Source organism: Pelodiscus sinensis, chromosome 3 (genome assembly GCF_049634645.1).
Source record: "Pelodiscus sinensis isolate JC-2024 chromosome 3, ASM4963464v1, whole genome shotgun sequence".
Lineage (NCBI taxonomy): Eukaryota > Metazoa > Chordata > Testudines > Trionychidae > Pelodiscus > Pelodiscus sinensis.
The window spans coordinates 57871657-57888470 of record NC_134713.1 but is presented as its reverse complement, the minus strand read 5'-3'; the positions used below and the strand labels follow the sequence as shown (position 1 = coordinate 57888470).

The window sequence follows — 16814 nt, the reverse complement described above, 5'->3', positions numbered from 1 at the left end:
AGGCCAGTTTGTGGTGCTCATCTTCTATTATTGTGTATTTATTTGATAGCCATTCATTAAAATCTAATTGATCTGGAGATAAGGCCATCTACCATTTTTTTTTCTGTTTAAAGGATTTCCCATACTTTATTTCTCCATGCCACTCATGTTGGGGATTTGTAGGGCCTTTACAAAAATCAGTTATTGCACATCTAGCTGTTAGTAATGATTTTTATCATTGGATCCTGCCTTTGAACTACATGTTGAACCTCTTAAATTCGGGATTCTCTGGTCCGGCAACATCCGTGGTCTGGCAGGCTCACAGATGTTGCTGGAATAGAGAGCTCTGTCACCTATGAATGTGAGCCAGCGAGGCAGTCCAGCAGAGGGGAGCCCCACCATCGGACTGGTGAGCCCCACCTTAGAGAGCCCTGACCAGACTGGGCAGCAGTGGGATCCAGCAAACCTCGTCACTGCGAGCCCTGTCCTGTTCCTGCAGCAGCAGGGCAACTGTGGAGTCCTGTCCTGTTCCAGCAGCAGTGGGGCAACCATAGAGTATGGTCTCTGGGAGGCTCTGGGCAGGCAGGGTCCAAGTGGGGCCACAGCAACTGGGGAGCTCCGACCCTGGAAAGCCCCAGCCGGCTGGCAGCAGCAGCATGCCAAACATATTTATTTTTATTTTTATGTATTTAAATATTTTATCCCGCCTTTCTATTTAAAATATTCAAGGCGGCTTACAAGAACAAACAAAAAAAAATACAAATATATATAAAAATTTATATATATTTATATATGTCCTGAGAGGGACATAACCAGCTAAAGACATATAGAGAGGAGGAACACATACATACAGACTCAAACATTGATAAAAGCACGAGTAAAAAGCGTGGCTTTAGGCTATAGCAGCAGGGCTGGAGCCCAGTGACAGTGGGGCTGGAGCGGAGCCAGCTGTAGGGAGAGGCAGTATTCTGGGAAATGGGTGGCCGGGAACTCCCCTGATCTGGCAAATTCCCTCATTCAGGACTGGTCTGGTCCAAGAAGGTCCAACCTGTATAAGCTCAAAGAATCATCTGTGGTTTCTTTGGGTAACCTAACTTCAGTTGCCTTGAAAATTATACTGACTTTCCTCCAAAATACTATTTTAGGGAATTGCCATATATATGCTGGCAGATCCACAAATAGCATCCTTTCTCTCCCCCTGTATCCTCGCCCCTTTGGTTCCAGCTCCCCTTCCTGTATATTCTCATTTCCCTTTTAGTTTCCCACTAGGCTTACCCACTAATCTTCTCTTCTCCACTCTGATCTCCTTCCACCAACATAAATCTAGGTTCCACCTCACTTGAACCATGTCTCTTCTGTCACCCCCCTCTCTCCACCTCCCATCTTCATTCCAGTTACCATCTTTGTCCCTTTCATACCATCTAACCTTCCACCAATAATCCTCCTCTCCTTCTCTTTCAAACACTGGATAGCCTGGTCCATTTCTAAAAAGATTTTAGCTATCCATGACCTCTTCATATCTTACCCTTTCAGTTCCTGGCTCTCACGGAGATCTGGATCTGTTTGTGACACTGCCTCTACAGCTGCCATTTCTGCCAAAAATATCTTTTCAGCACTGGATCAGATTACAGTACGGTGTTGGGCTTTGCTCCCATTCCTGTTGATTCCCGTCCATACTTTCTCCTAGTTTGAACCACACTGCATCAGTTTCTCCTTCCATTCATGGTTCTGTCATTTACTGTCGGCATTCTTTTCTGATTGTGATTCCTGGCTTTCTCTGCCTCTCTTTATCTCCCATGTTCACCTGCTGTAACCTCTAAGTTTCCATGTTGTTGACCCATTCAACTCCAGCTTCACACTTCCCTCACCAACTGATCTCTTCCTAGCTGAAGCTCAGAACAAATGCTCCAGCTTCATCCTTGATCTGTCAGCTTGCCTTCAACACCACTTACCATCTTCTTTTTGAAACCTTGTTCTCCTTTCGTTTCTTTAACTTTGTCCTTTCCAGGTTCTCCTCCTATCTCTCCAAATGACTCAATAGCATGTCCTTTGGAAGATCCTCCTCATCCCCTCTCCAGCTTTCAGTGTGGTTTCCATAAGGCTCTGTCCTTGGTTCTCATCTCTTCCCTACATTCATTGTTATCTCTGTGTAATTTCATCTGCAAACAGCTATAAACAAGTTTTCCCTTATCTGGAGCTTCAGTTCCCTTATTTTTTTTTTAAAAGAACAACAAATGGTCTGGTGGCACTTCATAGACTAAAAAAACATATAGAGCTTTTGTTAGTCTATAAAGTGCTACCAGACCATTTGTTGTTTTTTTCCTGTAACAGACTAACTTGGCTGCCCCCTGAAGCTCTTATTTTTTGAAGCAGCTCTTTATGAAGTTACCTGTTGCATCTTCATAACGTTTTGATTTTTAAAATGGGGCATAAATTCTTGTTTTCCTCCAACAACAGGTGTTTTTTTGGTGTGAAATTTCACAGTGGTCAGACATGTCTCATTAGTATCAACTTTTGTTTTGCTGTTATGTTTGGTGTGGAGATAAATTTAAAGAGACTTCAGATATGTATTATACAAACTGAATTTATAAGAGAATAAACTAGACTTGACTTGATGTGTTCTACGGGAGTAGTTAATATCTCAGAATGTACTTTGGTGCTGAAAAGTTATAATAGTGAAATTGAGAGCAGCCTTTCTTAGAAGTAGCACCTTTTCTTTTGTTTTTTGCTTGACAGGTTTTATACAGGTTGATTTAATTAATCATTATCTTACTAAGTACTAATTGCTGCAGCTAATTTTATGAATTGTATATATTCCTTGTTAGTCATAAATATATTCTTTGTAATAGCGGTGTGTCTGATTTAATGGTCTTTCTTTCCACTTTGCTTATAAGAAGTACTTTTGCTGGAATTAAATTACTTTAAAATCAGAACTTTGTTCTCATATTTCAGTTCTGTGATCTCATTGTATAAATAAGATCTCGTTTAACTTTTCAAGGCTATAATACTGAATGTCTCTGATAGTGTGCGATTGGTGTCAAACATTGAAGATAGGCTATGTAATACACTTCTTGGATAGTATGATAAACTAGTAATTGAATTTCAGCACTAGATTATGAACTAATTTTATTCTTGCTTTTTAATTTTACTTATAATGTGACATGATTTTCCCTCTTCCATTATAGTATTTAAACCGTGGCTGCACTAGATACTTTGCTACTAAAGACACAGACAAGCAAATTTTGCAGAATCGCAAAAGTCCTGAGGTATGGTGTATTTTCCACATTTGTAGTTACTTCAATTTACTGTCTTATGTGGATAATGTTAAAAATGTAGATCTCACTTGTTTAGAATAAAATTAAATGTTTCTTTTTTCACCTATTGAAATGTAAACTGTCAAGGTTAGCATATTTAAAGGGCTAGTTTTTTTTAATCATTGTTAATATTTTATTATCAGGTTCAATATGGGACTTTAAAAGCAAAAATTTATAAGCTAAATTGTAACCTATTTTTTTTTTTAAATTCCTTTTTTTCTGTTTTATCACACTATATTGTCACACTCGCCAGCCGCTTGGTTTGGCACGCTGCACGTGCAGAGACTGGTCTGCGCATGCGCTGATTGCACTACGGCGCCGTGCCGGGCTAAAATCTACTCGCCACGGGCGAGTAGATTGCCCTAATTGTCGAGCCTTGATAACACCTGTATTTGTCTTAATGGCTCAGCAGATCTTGAATGGTGACAAAACAAATGCCTTGTACAGAATGCTATCTTAAATTCTCATTTCTCTTAGTGGTATTTTGCAGAACAATGTTTGTTTACTGCTTTCAAGTTTTTGACCGCCTTTTTTGCATTGTTTTTGTTAATAGCTGGTTATGGTAGTTTTATCCAGAGAATTATTTGTAATTACTGTAAAATTAATTACATTGTTCTGAGCTAGATGCAGAAATAGAGAAACAGAAAATGCAAGTAAAGCCTGCATTTGAGATTGAGTTCTCTTTTTATTAAATAATTTATTTCATGGTAGTTACCTAGTTAGGAATGTGATTGGGACACTGAAAAGCCATGATCTCACTGGTTGGTTAGGCCTTTTGAGTGGTGTCATAGTCACTTTTACTAATTCTTTAAGCACAATTATAACTTCATCACCAAGAAGAGCATGTTCTTTTCACCACACTCTTTTCTCAGCGGTTTTCTCTTATTCTCCTATTAGGAATGATTTTCTGTAGTGGAGCAATGTATTTCAGAGTAGAATTTGAAATTTCACATCTGCTCCCACAACCCCCCCCCCCCCCACAAAAATCCCCTAATTAAATTGTAAACTGTAATTTAAATATCTGGATCTGATGTTCAAATTATAGTAAGCCTCTTCAGGTAGTTCAACAAGGCTATTGCAGAACTTCTCAGGTTGCTCACTGTCCTTGACCTTCGGTTGAATGCCTGAATGTGCATCCCACACATGTATTAACAGCCTATTAATGTGCACCTTGGAGTGTTTTATTGCTAATTTCTGAGGGGACAGGGAGCATTAAATTTTGATTTTCTAGCACCACGCTGTCAGGCATCCTCATGAATGTCTTATTTGGCAGATAATTAAGCCAGTTGGAGAAAATATTTAATTATTCGTTATGAGTGCTGCAGAGCAATAGAAATACTGTTAGTTGGTGGATGCTTTTTTTTAATACCAAAGTTCAGTTTAAAACAATTGTTAAAAAGTCTAAATTAAAATTTACTTAAAAGGAAGAGGTGATATTGAAAAAATAATACATTACATGTTATGCCCTAGTCTTTAAAGAACTACATTTCTTTGGGATTAGATAACAAACTGTTTACTGAGGAGTAATAGAAAAAGTCAAGTTTTCATAGTACACTAGAATCTCAAGTCTATCTGTCTAACTGGAAACTATTGTATTGTCCAGTTCTTCTTAGGCAGGATATGGTCTTTGCTCTGTCACGTGTTAAAATTGTTTATGCTATATATATTTTAATAGAAATAGCTGAATAGTGAAATAATGTTTAAATTATTTTTCTTTTCCTTATCAGGAAGATGAGGTGATCATTTTACATAATTAGATCATTTAGTTGAATTTTTGTGTGTGTTTTAAATGCTGTTTGATGTGAATCTTTCAGATGCATGCACTATTTTACTCTGATATGACAATAGTGTTTTCACATACAGACTATTATGTGGACTCTTATTTAAAGTTTAAAACATTTCAAAACGTAATTCTAAAATTGAAAATTGCATGCAGTACTACATCCTTAATTTAGACTTTTGGCTAAATACTGTTTACTGTCTGCTACCTTGGACTAATGCAGATATGTGGCATTCTGGTATATTGGAGACTAGTCAAGACAACAGTAAAATATGAATATAATTTTCAGTGATGCATGTTTTTAAATCTTTAAAACACTGCAGATAAATATACTTTTCTGAACAGGAAATGCAAGCAAGTATATTTTTGTCAACCACGCAATGAAAGTCTTCCAGTCATCTCAACTTCTGAATCATCCTGTAGCCCCCTCTTCTTCTTTCTGCAAGTGTCATCCAATATCAACATTGTGATTAGTACCTCAAACTCTCTTTCTTCATCAAAGCTTAGAAATCCTCCCTGGTTCATATACTGAACCTTTCTCAACTTTTTGCCATCTCCCATGCTATCAGCCAGTGAACCATTTCTGTTTTCCTGTTTCTCCTTCCCTAGCTGTCAAATTCTCCTATTCTGTAAGAAACTTGAGAGTCAAGTATAAATCTGGACCCTTGAAAGGAAGTCATAGTATTTTTAAGCATGTATACATAGTAACAGCTCTAATCCTTTTCTTTGGTTTATAGTTTTGTTTTTGCATGTTTTGTGCTGCTTGTTCATAAGCTGAATTTAATCATTTGATTAAATTGTCTGCTTTTCTTGCTCTTTTTAATAGTACCTAAAAGCAGGTTCCCTGAAGGATCCGCTACTAGATGACCACGGAGACTTCAACAGAATGTGCACAGCAATGAAAAAGATTGGCTTGGATGATGCAGAGAAACTTGATCTGTTCAGAGTAGTAGCTGGTGTCCTTCACCTTGGAAATATTGATTTTGAGGAAGCTGGGAGTACTTCAGGTTAGATGAATTTTTTTAATTATGATAGTCTAAAAGTGTATGAGCTTTTTGACTGGATGACTGAGGTGAACTGCACACTGCATTCTGAAGCAAATCCTGTTCAATATCTGTTCCATAGCCACGATGAATCTGGCTCTGCATTATCAACCTCTTCTTTTGAAGTACAGTTTTCTAATTTTATCAAAAAATTTACAAACATAGTTAGTCCCCATGAAAATGTTTCTAGAAAATTTCCTGGAAAGTTTTTGATACAAGTCAGAAAAGGTATTTTTGCACTGCTGTATTTTGAAAATTTACCTGTCAAGCAATTTTTTAAAAATTCCTAGCTTGATTTTTACTCCTATCACCACCATTTCTTATCTTAGGGACCTGGTTATTTACTTTGATATGGAGAAATAACTTCCTTTTTAGTAATTTTAGGGTGAAGAAAGTAAGAGTGCATTAAAAAGATACATAATAATCATCTTTATAGTCTTAAAATTGGTAGGAAAGAGAGTACATAGAGTCCAATCAGCAGAGATATAAATTGATAGTATAGGAAGGCTGGGAAGTGGAAGTTAGGAACAACTGTGAAACTGGTAATCTTACTGTGATACTTACGAGATTTTTGTTAGGTTCTGTTTATCATTTTTTGGTATCCTTCTTGTTTTTCAATTTAGTTATTGCTGTTCTGTTTTTGGACGGGACTTCAGAGAACCCCAATCTTGACACGCATTGAATTTGTCCATGATAGAAAAATGCTTTGTAAGGCACGATTAACTGATAAGCCTGGGTTTATTAATTAATTCTATTGATTCCCCACGTGTATCAGCTGCTGAAGAAGCCACTTCTCCCTTGCTGCCTCCCATAGAGGGGTAGGGGCAGGCAGGAGCTAGTGGTCAGGGGAGCTAGCTTAAGAGGCAGCAGATAGAGACAACAGTGCGAGGGAGGAGGGGGAAGAAGAGGCTGCCATAGAGCAGCTTCTGTCCATGGCAGGCCCATGCTTCTTGCAGACGGGGCTGATGCCGCCCCAAGCTGCTGCTTCTGTATCAGGGGGCTCCCCAGGAGTAGGACCAGGAGCACACTGGCTGCTGGCCTTGCCCCTTGGGGCTATTGGATAATTGTGTAACTGCAAAAAATTAATGTGGTTACATGATTATTAAATTAACTGCTATCTAATATTCTTTGTGCAGAATTGTGTATGTGTAAAGGTGTCAAGATAGGGTTATTTTAAAATTTCTTCCCTTACCTGCACAACCACATTCATATTTGAATGAGTGTATAGAGGAACGTTTAGAATTATATTTGGAGTACAAGTAAAGAGTAATGTTAGAGAAATTACTTCCTGATTCAGGCATAAATGGGGTGTGGAAAATATGAAAGAAGACAAGGCTGAGAGAGAGAGGCATTGAGCTGGGTGTAGTAAGGGGCAGTTTGTTACTCCAAGGGAGTGTGGTAGAGAGGGGTGAAGAAAGGATACAGATAGGGAGGAAGAATGAGTTGAAGAGGCCTGAAGACATGGAATATCTGAGTGGAGAAGATGGAGGAGAATCTAGAAGGGCAGTGTCATTTGTTTAAATTTACAGTTCACACTGTTTTCTAGAATAAAATCTTTGAGGTAAAAAATGTGAGTAAAATCCCATCTATTCTCCCTCTATGTACTCTCGTACAGTGTCTATCAGATTCGCTGAAACTTGCAGAAAGGTAGTCTAGCTTTGATGGACTGTATACATTAGTCTGGGGTAGGACTCCACTTTTGATATGCATTTATACAAAGACTTGATTTATAAAAGTTATGTTTAAAAGTGGCATTTCAGTTGAGACCAGTTTACTCCCAGGCATTACATTTACTCTCAAAACTATTAGGCATTTAAAGAATTCAAATATTTTGATGCCTGGCAATGAACAGTTAATGAATAGCTAAATAATATTATACTTATTGTTTATATTTCTCAAACATCTTGGAAATAGTGTGCAAATGCTAAATTGTCAATAGTATAAAGGTGAACATTGAAGGGTCTGACAGTTATGAATTGATGCTTTTAAAAAAATATATAGACACTAATTGTTATCTCAGCTGGTTTTGTTGTAACACCCTTTCTTAACTTGTTCATTAGGTGGATGTATTCTGAAGAACAAATCTAGTCAGTCTTTAGAATATTGTGCAGAATTGCTAGGTTTGGATCAGGATGATCTGCGTATCAGCTTAACCACGAGAGTCATGCTTACAACAGCAGGGGGCACCAAAGGAACAGTTATAAAGTAAGTTCAGATCACTGCACTATACAGCTCTAAATGCAAAAGTAGCCCATTTAAAAATAAATTGCAAAGGTGATTATTGATTTTTTTGTTAACAGCTCTTCATTGTTGAACACACATCTGCTTGTCTGTAAATAGTTTCTAAAACATGGATTTTGATTCAGGATTTCTCAGTCTTTCTTATTGCTTTAATATGATAAATAGTACATTTTCTCTTACCAAAGTACTTGAAAACAGTAAATAAAATACCTACCACCCTGGGCATTTTTATTCTCTCATCCCCATCTTCAGCTATAGCAGGTGGATAGTATCCATGTAATAAAAATTGCAGTTATGAGCAAAAAAAGTAAATTGTTAGATAATTCAGCCCTTTGTTTATATGCTTCAGAAAGGGCCAGCCATGTAGGTGAATGCTTAACCACTTTTAAGTACAGTATAACCTGAATCAATATTAGGATGATAATGCTTACTTAAAATATAAGGGCAAATACAGTGTCTTTAATAAAAAGTGGGCTGCACCTTTCAAGATGCAAATGAAGATGGAAGTGGGAAATATTATCTTGTACGTAATGGAGGTTGTACTGATTGTTTGTGGTAATTGTTTCAGTAGTTAGATTTTACTAAATGATATAAAATGTACCTGTTAAAAATAAATAGTATTTAGTAGTTCTTTTTATTATATAGATTTTTATTAAATATTTAAATAACTTGAGATGTAAAATATTACTCATTGCTATTACATGTTTTCTATTTTGTGGCACTAAACATTGGAATAGTTTCAAAAATAGAATAAGTGGTATATACCTATGCAAAATAGCAAATGATTTGGGAACATGAACAATAATTTGGTTTAACTTTGGGACATCACACTATGGTCTTTTATTTTACATTTATTTTATATCACACTTATGAAGTGAAAAGATGTTAAAGTACTTGGAGTCACTGGATTTTTCTGGTTCTACTTTGAACTTTAGGGATCTAGTGCAGTTGCTCACCACAACATGAATATAGGCAAGTCTGTTGTTTGAACTGCTGTAGAGAATTTTTTGTAAATTAAGTAAAGTTGAGGCCTGCTTCTTGACTGAAGGCTATTTAGGATGGTCTCCAGGCATGAATCTTACTAATGCAGATTCAGTATTGTAGGTCTCCATTAAGATTGATTCTGCACTCCATAATATGTGTGCTTTCTAGCCTGCATCTTTCTTCCAGTAATTCATTATATGAAGTGGCTTTTTATGTGTGGCCTTCCCTCTCATTTCTGGTTAGAATAAATGATCAGAGTCTTGAGGCAATGCTATGAACACTTCATACTGCTTGTACATTCTCAATAGTGAGAACTTCAGGATGGCCACTGAAGGTAATAATTACAGTGGGGTGGGATATAGGCAGGGGTGGGAGGAGGTATCTGTGAAGGAGTGTTCCAAATCCTTTGGAGCAGGCAGAACCAGCTTTCCCAAAAATGTTTTAAGAGCATAAGAATTCTGGTACTGATTAAAGGCCCATGGTCGCCATCATTGAGCAGTACCAGAACTTGAGGGGGAGCGAATAGAACAGTGCAATTATGGGATGATTGATTCCTGTTTTCCTCTCCCAGCTTTGGCAGTTGGATGTTTAGGGATGCCCAGAACACGGGGATGAATCCCTGACCCTCTTGGCTAATAACCAATGCTGATCTTTCATGAACTTATCTAGGTGTTTTTTTTTTTTTTAAACGCTGTTATACATTTGTTCATCCCAACCTCCAATTACAACGAATTGGACCACTTAATTGTAGTCAGTGTGAAAACATTGCTTCCTCTTGTTTATATTAAGCCTGCTTCCTATTAATATCCGCAAGTGAGCTTGAAGTATAGGTAGAGAGGATATCATATCTTCTCTTAGTTGTCTCTTCTCTAAGATGGAAGAGCCCTAATTTCTTTAGCATCTTCACATATGGGAGCTGTTCCAAATGTCACTGTGGTTTTCTTTCTCTGAAACATGACTGTTATAATGGTTTTCCAGATCAGATTTGTTCAATTTACAACTAAAATGATTGTTTTTAAACTGCCAGGCCTGTATACGTATCTTGGGTAGGAATCCGGCATGTTTTCATTAGTAGCACCTGTTAGCATTGTGTCAGGGTTATTTCAAAAGATTGCAACCCTAAGTGGCTATACTGTTATGCCAGTTGATCTCTAACTGCTTAGTTTTCACAGCATTTTACTTTGTGGGTTAGAAGGAACAGCTCTGTCAACTTGAAATCAATGCATTACGTCCTATGCTGCAGCTTTTTTCTAAAGTTGTTTAACGAAGAAAACCACGCACTAATAAACTAGTCTCTTTTTCTTGTGCTTTATTGAATCTACAAAGGAAGCCAATTCATGTGCACTAGATTTTCATAAAATATTTAGGCTTTACTAGTGAAAATGTTAAAAAATAATACTTTACAGTAATTATACAACAATGCTTTCTCCTATATTTAAAGAAATGTAAATCCTAAGAACATTGAAGAACATGAGAATTAATAGGTCTTAATGAATAAATAGCTCAGCTGAAGTATCTGTGCCCAGAGCATAAGAAAGGTTATGTTCTGCTGTGCACAATAGAGCCAGCAAGAAAGACTGTGTCAAATGCTTTCTTCATCACTTCATTAAATATTAATCTGAAGTGGACATGCCAAGGGGACTTGCCAGTAACACTAAATTTATCTGTCCTTGTTAGCCTCCCTGAAAGAGCAATGGCTGATGTCTTGCAGTGCATATCCAGAATATCTACAGGTAGAAATAATGTGTTCGGATATAAAATCTGTTAGTCCTCTCAAAATGAATGCACATTGGTATTGTTGGATATTCAGCTTTTCTTCCTCCATTCATCCTTTGACACAAGAACCGTGCAAGGTAGTCTGCTTGGAGAGGATGATAAAGTGTAAAATGTTTTACAATGGTATTTTTCTTTGCTTAGTCATGTAGTAGCACCACATGTGTGTTTTGCACTTCATGATATTAGTAGTCTTTATTAGAAATACATTTGGAAGGATAGTAATTCTATTATTTTTCTTCTTATTCATTCTTAGCTAAGGTTTAATTTTTCTCACTGTTAATCCATAAGACTGCGTGCAATCTGTATTTTGTATGGTATTTTCTGTTAGGCATATCTCGTATTTTTAAAGAGGTGTGTTACAACATAGAGCTCACAAGCAGTTGGTACTAACTACTCTCAATCTTGATCTGATTTTTGGATCACAAAAAAGTCTCCTTACACTTGAGCACCGATCAAATGACCTCTATTGTAGGAAATGCATTTGCTGCATCTCAGAAGCCAGAAAAAGCTGGGGAGGGAATTCTTCCCTTTTCTCTTACAAGTATGGAAAGTGAAGACTGAAGGAGAAAGTGGGAAGAGTAAGAGGAAGCTTTCTTTCCTACCAACCAAGAAAAGGGAAGAAAGAGATTTCTTACTTTCAGCTCAGCAGGATGAAGAAAACAGGGATTGGGAGGGAAGAAAGTAGTAAGTAGTATGATGATACTGCATTATTACATATACAGGCAGTCCCTGGGTTACATGGATCCGACTTACATCGGATCCCTACTTACAAACGGGGTGAGGCAACCCCGCACTAGTTGCTTCCCCCCAGCAGACCAGGGAGATGTGAAGCTAGCGCCCCTCCCCCCCCAGCAGACCAGGGAGACGCAGAGCGGCTTTTCTCAGCAGACACCTCAGCTTGAGAATAAAGGACTGAGGGAAGTGAGGTGTGGGAGAATAAAACTGAGCTCTGGAGAAATGTTTGGCTAGAGTTTCCCCTACAATATGTACCAGTTCCGACTTACATACAAATTCAACTTAAGAACAAACCTACAGTCCCTATCTTGTACGTAACCCGGGGACTGCCTGTACTTAAGTTTCTCTTCAGATTGCCCAAATCTTTTGCCTTTTACTTTGTGTTAGTACCTAATAACTCTCCAACCACATTGCAGTCTCTTGATGCTAGATTATAATTCTTCTATGGTTTCTGTGCTCTAAACTATGAAAATGCATTTGTAGACCCAGTTATTTCTCTCTCCATGGGTTTCTTCTGTTTGCAGTAAGTGTTCCTGGTAATTGTTTTGTGCAGTCCTGGAATTAACACTGCAGCAGCAGTTCAATCTTGATAATATTTTAATAGAATAAACACTGTAGCAGTTTCTTAGCTACACATGTTAGTGGTTTAATGCCTCAGTTTTGTATAACACTTTACATACCTTTTAGATAAAGCTGTTACCATCTTAAATAATTATGGTATACTAGATTATATAAGAGAGCTGCAGTTGACATGAATTGTTGTGAAGATTACCAGGCTGATCTCTTAAATATATCAAAAGGGAATGTAAAGGTACCTTGCCTCTATTTATAAGATCAGATTCCTGTCAGTACTTGTTACCATAAGATAAATCAGGAGATACTTAGTGGAAGAAGAGATTGTGTTAAGGCTAATTACTGTCTAATGTAATGTGGCTGCTGTTGTCCATAATGAATGGAGTCTTTGCTTTCCTAATTTCTCATTAATGATAGAAAGTGATCTCCTACATTAGAAGTACTGTACTGTCTTTGATAACATTTTTTTAGAGAATGTAGTGTTTGTGAAAGGAGACTAACACTGCTATAGATATACAGAACTACCATGATGTAGATAGGTCAGAGTCAGTAAGCTTACACCGTATAGCTATCAGTTGTTCTCAGCCCAAACTGAAAGAGAACTCTGTATCGGTGATACGGTAGCTAATGCTTCATAATTGTAAAATCCTTGACCTCTTACTTGGATGTCAATAGCAAATGTTTTAGTTATGATGGAGGCTGGGGCTGACGGTATTCTTGTTCATTTGAGAAGTTCCATATTCAAATAACAATGCCCATGGGCGTGGAACATGGGATTGGGGTGTTGATGAAGGAGACCATGGAACTTATGCATTTGGTGTTTGTTGTTACTCCTTCCAGGCAAGAGGTACAGCAGCCACCCAAGCACCCTTAGTTCCAGCATAATTGCCAATGCCTGTAGCCATTCAACTCATCCCAATTTATGCCTGATATTTTTAAACACAAAGATATACAGTTGTTGCTTGGCTATGCCCAAGGAAGGAGAGGAGACATTTGACGTGGCAGATAAGTGTACAGTGCAGGTAACCCCATGTTTATTCTATAATTACCCAGAGGACTTTTACCCCTTTTTTTCGTCCTGGTCACTCCTGCAAATTTATTGCTGGCACCTATTTTTTTCATCCAGGTCCCTCCAGCAAATCCATTGCCAGGACATTACCATCTACCCCCATTGTAGGGGAGTTAAGGAGGGCTAGAAGAATGGGGGTGGGTGGCTCTTGTTATACCAGTCACAGTGTCTCCAACCACCCCATTTTCATTCCTTGACCTAACTCTTTTTGAGTCCTTCTCCAAATCATTTGCCAATCACTGTATGCCTTCCCTATGGAATACCTGCAGTAGTCATCTGTGCTTCATTTAAATAGAGTTGCGACATATGGCCTTCCACCCTTTATGCCATGCATGAACACAACCCTTCCTAGACCCGCTTTGGAGAAGGTTAAAGAACTAGACTTCACCCAGTCTAGTCTAGCACGAAGGAAAAGTTCCTTTCCAGCCTCTTACAAAAAAGATACATGGGTAATGCCCACAGCAGATCTTGACCCAGCCTGGTGGTATACCACCTAAAGGGGAGGCAGAGCAGGCAGGGCCTGCTTCAACAGTAAAAGGGAGGCTTTAGGTGCAGAATTGTCCCTTTTTAAACCCTGAATTACTAGGGCATCAGTTAGTGACCACACTGACCCCTTTTGCAGCTGTTTTCTTCTTCCCTCACCCCAACCCTTCCAGCATAAAGCCTTGTTCCCATCATTCAGCCACCCAGCCAAACAGTCATTCTTCCCACTCCTACTTGAAGGTCTGAAGGGTAGTCTTTCTGCTAAGAACAATTAAATTCCAGGCGTTTCTTACCCTGCGCAAACTTGTAGTAACCGTTATCGGCAAAGCTCTGTTGATACCTTCTAATTTTTTCTTTTAAAAGAAGTTTATGGAATATTTTGTTGGGGATTTAAAATTTTCCATGCAAAATTTTGCTTAGCCTGATCCTGAACCACTGAAGATGGTGGGAGTTTTTCTGATTGATTCAGTGATAGGATTTGGGGCTGAGCATATGTTTTGTGGGGTGTTTTTTTTCCCCCCACATTAAAATACATCAAAATCATTTTCCATATTTGGACTTTGGGTGAAGCTCAACATTTCTTTGCGTGAGTTGCCTTTTCCAATATGTCCAGTAGTGTGTTGGTTTATAGTAATAGCTGTACATGTGTAACTTATTGTGCATGTAAATATCTCACTCTTTGATGGATTTCTGTAGGCTTAGCAATATTTTTGTGATGTCCAGATGATGTAATGCCTTTATTCCTATGTAATTTTTCATATGTAAATCTTTCAAAGAGCTCTGAAAAGATTTATGTTCTCAGGAGATTGGACAGCTACTTCATAAAGCCAATATGATAAATAGGCATTTTAAAATGCATTCAAACATAGGTTTAGTTAACTGGCTTTAGATTTACACAGTTGCGTTTGGAATCTTTTTGAGCATATATTTTGTAACATTTGATGTTATAAACAGTTTTTTTTAAACTGTAAAACCAAGAAAAAGAATGTGAAGCTGGGAAATAGACTTATAAGAGCACATTGCAATGTAAGGGCTGAGAATCAAAGGATGAAAAGCCAAAGGACATGTTCTCCTTTTCCAGACTATTAAGAAAACAAACTTTCCTTTTTAGCATATAAACAAATTGACATTTCGCTTTAGTTTGGTGTCTCCCTTCCCACTACTGAGGAAGAGATGTCCTAGTCTTTGTAAAAGCTATAATAAAAACAAAGCAAAAATGAAATGATGACATCACCGTAGTGGTAGCGGATGAATATTTTTGTTGTATTGAATTATGTATTTCTATTGCACTTTCCACTGTGGTGTGTGAGTTTATCTTCACAACATGCCTATGGTTACGAAGATTTATCTATCCTAGTATTGTTAAGCAGAGAGTGATTGGATCACACAAGAAGACTGTGTCTTAATTGGGACTAGTGCCTAGGTTTTCAGTGTTCTGGTGCTATGCCTTAATAAAAATACTTCTTCCTCCGTTCTTGCAGCGTCAAGTACTTAACGATGAAAAGATTCGGAAACTTAATGATGTCTTTTTTTTTTTCTTTAGGGTACCCTTGAAAGTAGAACAAGCAAACAATGCACGTGATGCCTTGGCAAAAACTGTTTATAGTCATCTTTTTGATCATGTGGTAAACAGAGTAAATCTATGTTTTCCATTTGAGACGTCTTCTTTCTTCATTGGTGTTCTAGATATAGCTGGTTTTGGTAAGTGCTCTTTTTTACTAATGTTATGTTTCTCAGATAGTTTAATCAGATCTTTCTATTCTGCTTCTGTCACAGCTGCAGTGATGCATACATGATTTAGGGGTAAAAATTTCTTGGATTGTCTTGTCTTTTATAATTTGTTTTAACTACCCACATTGTGTGTACACACAGTAGTATATTAATGATAGTGACACCATTCAGATAATTCTGAGATGTGAAGGTGTAGAGGAGTTTGTCAAGGTGATACCAGAATCTCTAAATCACAAGTGTGAGGCTGGACAGGATGGTTTTTTTGGAACTGGACTTGAGGAGTCTACACAGATGCTGCTTTTTCCTGTGTATAGCTCTATCTAGCCTGTGCACTTTGAGGCCAAGTAAGTTCCCAGATGTAGCTTGGCAGAATTTGATTTTTACAGTTTTGGTGTAAAATATAGATTTTTTTAAAGCATTGTTTTTCCATTTTAATTGATTTAAAGGTTCGCAGATGTGGGAAGTTATCAGGGAAGGGGTAGTACAAGAATTTAGTGACAGTAAATGTTGAGTCAAAAAGTTAGTTTTATAACCATTGAAATAAATTGGCAACATGACATGTGAAAATGTATTAAATAAATGTCCTTGGATCATGTTCTTAAGTAGCATTTTTCTTATTTTGCCAATATGTAAATTTTAATTGTTATGTATGGAAGTATTTTTTTCATCAATTTAACTGGCATTTACCAGCACTTACTGTTAACAATCTCATCCATTCCATCTTTTTCATGATCTCTCAAGTCTTAACAGCAGCACTATCACTTACTATTCTGAGGCTTGCCTTTCTCCATAGAGGTGTCAGTCTAAAGCTGTAATGAGCTGCCCGAGCCTTCCCTAGTCCTTGATTGGAGTCAAATTCTGGTCAGCCCATGAGATTAGGAGTAGCAACGTCTGCGCTCATACAGTCTTAGGGGGAGTGGCGTATATTGACTGACATGCAGATGAAAAAGAGACTGAGGGCTGGTGAATGGTTCACTGTTAGGTCTATATAAGGCGTCTTACATCAGTCTAATTATGTCAGAGTATTCAGTACAGCCTTGTCCCACTGATGCAAGTTCCCTGACTACACAAACAGAGTAACTCCATCTTCACTGGAGATGTAGCGC

The 16814-nt window shown here is 37.7% G+C and overlaps 1 protein-coding gene across 7 annotated transcripts in view; it reads left to right on the top strand.

Annotated features, from left to right (window-relative positions):
* MYO6 (myosin VI) overlaps window positions 1–16814 on the top strand; it is a 159929-nt gene that overhangs the window by 70240 nt on the left and 72875 nt on the right. For all 7 annotated transcript variants that reach the window (XM_075923798.1, XM_075923797.1, XM_075923796.1 and 4 more), the window contains exons 10-13: window positions 3165–3245; window positions 5900–6080; window positions 8177–8321; window positions 15521–15678. In XM_075923798.1, the coding sequence (XP_075779913.1) occupies window positions 3165–3245; window positions 5900–6080; window positions 8177–8321; window positions 15521–15678 (565 nt within the window). The remainder of the gene's footprint in view (window positions 1–3164; window positions 3246–5899; window positions 6081–8176; window positions 8322–15520; window positions 15679–16814) is intronic.